Source organism: Mesoplodon mirus (assembly GCF_964341445.2).
Source record: "Mesoplodon mirus genome assembly, chromosome: 20".
In the NCBI taxonomy this organism is placed as follows: Eukaryota; Metazoa; Chordata; class Mammalia; order Artiodactyla; family Ziphiidae; genus Mesoplodon; species Mesoplodon mirus.
This window is the reverse complement of record NC_138996.1, coordinates 27,025,053-27,032,021: the sequence shown is the minus strand read 5'-3', so window position 1 is coordinate 27,032,021 and position 6,969 is coordinate 27,025,053. Positions and strand designations below refer to the sequence as shown.

The following is a 6,969-nucleotide window of genomic DNA, read 5'->3' as shown; positions in this document are numbered from 1 at the left end:
AGGTCTAGAATTTTGTTATATGCAATACTTTGAAAATAAGTAATCCACATATCTAAAAATCTGTCCTGAAGAGGAACAAAAATGAATATACAAAGACATTAATGTTGGTTAAAAAAAGACATTAGTGTTGGGATTGCTGTGAAAAAATCATAAACGTCTTAAAAGTAGCAAAATAGATAGGTTATAAATCCATACTATGAAACATTATGCATCTCTTTAGAAAGGCATTTTCTAAAAAGGATCATTTACACTGTAAAGTGGGAAAAGCAGGGGGCAAAACTGGATACAAAGTACCAAGTTTGTAAATCAATCTTAGGCAGCGCACTCAGAAAATAAAATCAGACTATACACACAAAATGATAATGGATTTGTTTCTGCGAGATAGGATTTGTTTCTGGGAGATAGGAATCTAGTAGTAGATTCCTATCTACTTTTTTCAAAAACTTTTTACTTTTTTAAACCAAAAAATATAAATAAATAAATAAGATTTATAGAATGGCAGATTTTAAATGTTAGATTGATTGCATTCCAGAAATCTTAAGAAAATGTGTCTGGAGTGATCATTGCATTTCTACTCTATGTGCCTATGAACTACACGATTGGGATAGAGATGTTTTTAACGTTTTTTTTAAATTAAAAGATATAAAACATTTCAAAATACTCTCTTTTTATGCAGGCGAAAGACAAAATGAAGAGACCAACAGCCCCGTCCAATGTCGTCTGGTGATGATTTGAACAGAAATAAACTGTGCATAACCAGAGTGTCCCCATGACAAGACCTAGAAAGGGCACTGTGTTGAAATTCTGTGCTTGTTAGGATGGCCCACTAGTAGAGGAGAGCTGGTTCTGCATCATCCCCCAAAGCAGAAATGCTAAAAGGCAGCAGAGGAGGGAAGCGGGTGTTTTCCCTAGTCTTGGAGTTTATTAATCAAGTGCAATAAGCACGTTTCAATCTCCTATAATGCTTATATTTAAATGTTTTAAAACATTAAAAATTTTGAACTATTCTGCTTAGTAAGAAATCACCCCAGAATCTTTAGAGGAAACCAAGAAAAGAGACACCAGGGAGTATCTTCAGAGCCTGGCAGCGTCTGGCAGGAGGCAAAAGTTCAGTGACTATTAGATGGCAGCGTGGATGAACACACCCAGAAACCCTCGGTTTACATACAGATAGGTTCCATGAGAGGAACTCTCTTTCAGCAACGTTCTTCAAGGAAGAGAATTGAAAGAGTCAAAGCTTCTAATCCCTGCTGATAACCTGGCTACTAATTTGTTTTAATTATCAATAAATAACATTAGGCAAAATTCTATAACAGGTCATTTTGGCAACTCAAAGCACTGATTTCCTACAGCTTAATCTAGTATTTTCATCAGAGAGTAAACAACAGCTTTTCAATTCATATCACTCATTAACAATGAGGGTGTCCTGGGTGTACCTTTCCTTCTTCCATCACCATGTTTTTAGAGTCAATTCCCCACTTCCTAGGATCACGCTTAGTTTCTTTGGGAAGGTACGTGAGAACTTAGGCGGCCAGTTTTTTGCTTTCGCAAATTAAAAGCAATCCAAAAAGCTTAACGTACCTTCTGGAAAGGCACTGGATGTCTCTCAGCACCTGGAAAGCATCTCTCTCACTTTGCAGCAGATTAGTATGACAGCTCCACACACTCTATGATAAAAACGAATGTGGGGCTTCCCTGGTGGCGCAGTGGTTGAGAGTCCGCCTGCCGATGCAGGGGACACAGGTTCGTGCCCGGGTCCGGGAGGATCCCACATGCCGTGGAGCGGCTGGGCCCGTAAGCCATGGCCGCTGAGCCTGCGCGTCTGGAGCCTGTGCTCCGCAACGGGAGAGGCCACAACAGTGAGAGGCCCGAGTACAAAAAAAAAAAAAAAAAAAAAAAAAACCCGAATGTGACAAGCACAATTACCTAAAGTAAATTTACTCTTCCTGCCACACATACACACACACAAATCTAAATTTTAGAGATAGGATTGAACAAAATAAGTCCGAAATCAAAATTTTAAAGTTCAAATGTTTTTAACTAGCATTTTTTTTCTAATGGATATTTAGCCTGTAAATCTCTTTCCTTTTAAACTAAACCAGTTTCCAAGGGTAGCAGGTAAAGAATGTGACAAATAACAAGTGGCCTTCAAATAGAAATATACTACCAAAAAATATATAAAACACGGAATCCAGGTGAAAAGGACATTTAGCAGTGTCCAGAAACACTGAAAAAGCAGTGGAATTTTCTAAGGCATCTGAATTTTGCAAGGGAATTTTAAATGAGTAACAAGCAAACAGTCAAAATGAAATCTAGTTGTGGAAAGTGACAGATCCTGACTTCTACCTATCAAGATTTATGGAAGTAAAGGGTCTTTAGGAAAGAAAAATGGACAAGCATACGCTAGTTCTATGTGGCTGCTTGGATTCTTCTGTAACAAAAGTGTTCAATTCATATAGTGTGTGTTATGTTAAAGTAATCATTTTCATTTGAGACCTCGGGTCAGTTGTTTATTCATTTCCAATTAGCCCAAGATGATGCCTTTTCTTAAAAAAAATAAAATGCATATAGTCTTCAGTTTAAAATATGGTCTGTATAATATTTTAGGTCAAAGTATTGTAAAAATAAAAAACAACAAAGAGTGCCAATGGTGGCCAGCAGACTTCCAAGATGGTCCACAAGAACCCCACCCTGGGGAGTACATAGTGTAATTCCCAACTTGAGTGTGGACATGAATACAGTGGGAATTCCCATGATTAGGGTACTCATCAGTTGACTTTTAATTAATCAAACGGCAGATTATCCTGGGTGGGCCTGACCCAATTAGAAGAGGGATTGGGCCCCTCCTGAGGTCCATTGGCTTTGAAGATGTAAGCTACTATGTTATCAGAGGGTCACAGAGCTAGAACCTGAGTCAGACGCTGCCAATAAAGTGGGCACTGTCAGTGAGAAAGCAGGAAACTCGGCTGTACAGCAAGAAAGAAAATGGGGACCTCAGTTCGATGACCCCAAGGAACTGGATTCTGCCCATACCATGTGAACCTGGATGAGGGCTCCAGGCCTCATAAGAGATCCCAGCCCAGCTGAAAACTTGGTTTCAGCCTAGCAAGATCTGAGCGGAGAACGTGGCCATGCCATGCTGGGCTTCTGACCTGCAGAACTGGGGCTAACAAACGGGAGTTATTTTAAGCCACCATATTTCTGGTAATTTGTGGCGCAATAGGAACCGAACATACTACTGTTCTCGACACTGGGAATCAGTGGTTAAGAGCATATTCCAGACTTCCAGTTTAAGGTGGCAAAGCATTCTATTTCTTCTCTTGAAAATCCAAAACAGGGAAAGGGGGAAACAGTTAAAAAGCAGCCCCATTTTCAATGCAAGTAAAGAGGTATTAACTATAAACCACACTATAGTGTATGAAGATGGATGGTGCGGGAGTGATAAATCATGCCTTAGCAGAGGAGGAATCAGACCTCACAGCCTGGAGAGCTCGTGCAGCCTACAATGATTTCTCACTGGAAAGTTGGTGACAACGGGGTGAGTACCAGGGGTGCTGGCTGTTTCAATTGTACACAGACCCGTCTTTCAGCTCCGTCCTGAGCAGACTCAGTGACAAGAGGCAAAGAGGAGGGAGAAGGAATGTTCCCAGAAATGATAGCTGGGGGACTATGTGCATGATAAAACCGCCAGTCCTCCTATCCAGACAACTTTAAAATAAGAGCAACAGTATTTCTCAAGCTGGAAGTGCAAAGTCTCTCCTCTGGAGAAATAGATTCTTCAAATAAAAGACCTATAGATATCAGCAATGGTCATCTACTAGTTTTGACCACGTCCATGAGAGGCCACGCTTGTTTCCCCTCTTTTCTTCGACCTTCTTAACCTTGAGGCCTTTATACTAGCTCTTCTGCCAGGAATGTTGGTGCACCAGGTGGCCCCGTGGCCTCATTCTCCCTTATCAACTTCAGGTGTTTATTCAAATGCCAGCTTGCCATTGAGGTCTTCAGCTTTCACCTCCCATCCCCCACCCACCCCATCACTTTCCTTCCCCAATAGCAATTGTTCTCCTCAGCACTCATCACTCCATACTCTGCTATGAAATATCTTATTGATTCACCATCTCCCCCTGCCACCTACCCTCCCCCCATGTAAAATCCAAGGAGACAAGAGAAATTTTGTCCACACAGAACAATACTCAGTAAGTGACCAAAAAGATTTTTTTGAAAAAATTAATAAAATAGTCACAAATTCTAAAAAATAAGTAAAAAAAAAATTAAGGCAATTAAGAAAATGAGAACGTTGCAACGTAAATGGAAATAAACATCACATATTACTTAGTTCTGTGGTGAATGTTTACATCATCAAAACAATGAAAACACTATGTGTGAACTAAACCAAAAAGGAAGGTGTAACTAAGGCGAGGATAACAAGAGCAATGGAGGTTTACAGGTTACGTGATCTGCAATTCCTAAAATTAGTGACTCAAGAAGTGACAATACATACACTTAAAAATTTGAAAGGAAAAATGAGAAAACAGCTTAAAGGGTTGTATGTGGTTATAGCAGAGTGCCTGAGTTTGCTGGTTTGGGTTATAGGTATTTTAGCTCTCTTTGATGTTTAAACTCTGTATATATATCATTTAATAAAATAACGAAGGCATTTTACCTAAAGGGAAACTGTGTCTTTGCAAAGTTCTAAGAACGCTTGATTCTGTGTTATTCGTATCACAGTGGCTGGCACATGGTCTGTACTGAACAAATATTTGTGGGATGGAGAGATGATTTTGACTATAAATACACATGGAAGATGGCTTCTGAGTTTCACGTTAAATCCTATAGAAGTATGATGTGTTCTTTGACAACAGAAAGATAAAATACTTCATAAAATGCTTTGTTTTTGATACAAATCATAGGATAAAACCATAGATGCGTTGCAATTATGGCCAAGAAATAGCAATAAAATAAAAAATGCATAAGAAAAGTTTTCTTGACGTTTTAGTTAGAAAATACTTATTACCTAAAAGAGTGCTATTTTGGGCTTCCCTGGTGGCGCAGTGGTTGAGGGTCCGCCTGCCGATGCGGGGGGCGCGGGTTCGTGCCCCGGTCCGGGGGGATCCCGCATGCCGCGGAGCGGCTGGGCCCGTGGGCCATGGCCGCTGAGCCTGCGCTCCGCATTGGGAGAGGCCACAGCAGTGAGAGGCCCGCGTACCGGAAAAAAAGGAGTGCTGTTTGCCTCTACACCTATAGTTTTGAGCAGTAGCACGTAGCTATATACTGCCACCTAGTGGCAACATCTGTAAGTACAGCCTGTTTTTGGCAACTGCAAAGAAACTCTTCGTATTTAAGTCAAAAAAAGCTATATCCATTCGTCCATCCAACCCTTCTTTCTCAATTCATTAACTGAATCCTGAACAGGAGTATAAATACGGAGGAAGAACAGGCAGTAAAGCTAAAGTATTTTATTAATAATTTATTGTCAGTAAGAAAGACTGGCTAATGGTAGTTTTCAGTAAAAACCTTTACAAGACCATTGCATCACAAATATACAGACACTATAAAAACTGTGTCATGGTGGTTTTGGTTCTAAACAGTCTGCAGAAGGTCCCCATTACACTTTCCAATAATGAAAAATCTTTATAATTCTAAAATACAGCAACCCATTTAAGACATGTCCATGTATGGGATCTGTCCTCATTCTATGTACAGATAGAAATGAATGACTAAACTGAAATGGATTAACGAAACGTCATACTTCAGTTGAAAAGGACACAGAGTGAAACCCTGGTTATATTAAAACATCAGGGTGCTAGGTGATGACACTACCACCACCAAAATTCGGTCAAAAACAAATGCACAAAGTATCTTGAAATTCTAGTTAAAACTATGAAAAAATCAAATCTGTACATAAAATTTACAAAAAAAGACAGGAAAATTAAAATAATCAAATCTATATAAATACATGAATCATGCTAACAAGATAGTAGGACTGATTTTCGTTTTATTATTTTAACACAGACAAATGTAAATACAAAAAGATGCTCAGAAATGGCACAGCCGACGTAAACCTCACCCAAAGACAGAAGGTTAGGACGCTGGAAATGGCTAACAGGTCACAAGGCGCGGGATTCAGTGCAGCCATGCCCGTTTCAGCTCACCGAAAAAAGCGCTTAAGCACTGCTGCAAAGAACAATGCAGGAGATCACTGACAGAATCTCTAGGTTCATTACGGTTCAGGCACTTTGCGGGGAGTCTGAGTGTCAGACCTCCGTATGCTGTTGAGAATCGAGCGGAGGGATGGTCACCTCTTCGAAGTGGCCGTCATCTCCACTCTCGTAGTCACTCATCATGACCTCAGACTCGGCTTCACAGCACGCGGACACGTCAGAGCAGGAAGCTGTGGAGGCGTACACGGACACGGGCATGTTCTCTACAGTGGAGGCTTCAAAGCTCCTTTGATACCCTGGAGGGTAAGGGGCGTAGGGTGCTCTGCGAGCACTGTTCTCACCAGGGCCTGCTTTCTGAGGTTCAGACATATCGGCAGGATAGAAATTGGGCAGATATTGATTCAAGTTGAACCTCTGCCGGCTTCTCGATGAAGAGCCCAGGCTCCCTGCAGCGGGCATGTCTCTGGGAGGGTGTATGGATTCAAACTGGTCACTGAATTCTGGAGGTAAGGGTGGCAGCTCGTCAGGCACGGGGAAGTCCTCTGGCGGGGGTGGAAAGTCACTCTCGATGTCGTAGCCTCCAGGGTAATAGTCTGTATCGATGGCGTTCGGATCTGCTGAGTACAGGGGCGTCTGCTCATCAATCACCTCATAATTGGGGAACTCTTGTATATCTGGCAGAGGAACACTAGGCATCCAATCTGATGTATCCCAGTGATACCCTTGGTAGAAAAGAAAACAGATTTCAACGTGTTTTCCTCCCAAGAGTGTGTACCACGGAAAAAGGGCTCAGTGTATGCAACACACA

At 41.2% G+C, this 6,969-nt stretch overlaps 1 protein-coding gene across 4 annotated transcripts in view; it reads right to left on the bottom strand.

Moving 5' to 3' along the window:
- Positions 1-5,452: 5,452 nt before the first annotated feature.
- The window catches only part of FAT1 (FAT atypical cadherin 1), a 125,444-nt gene continuing 123,927 nt past the window's right edge, over positions 5,453-6,969 (bottom strand). For 3 of the 4 annotated variants that reach the window (XM_082608859.1, XM_082608861.1, XM_082608860.1), the window contains one exon: positions 5,453-6,883. In XM_082608859.1, the coding sequence (XP_082464985.1) occupies positions 6,255-6,883 (629 nt within the window). In that variant the 3' untranslated portion in view covers positions 5,453-6,254. The remainder of the gene's footprint in view (positions 6,884-6,969) is intronic. The other variant, XR_014292399.1, reaches the window with a different exon arrangement.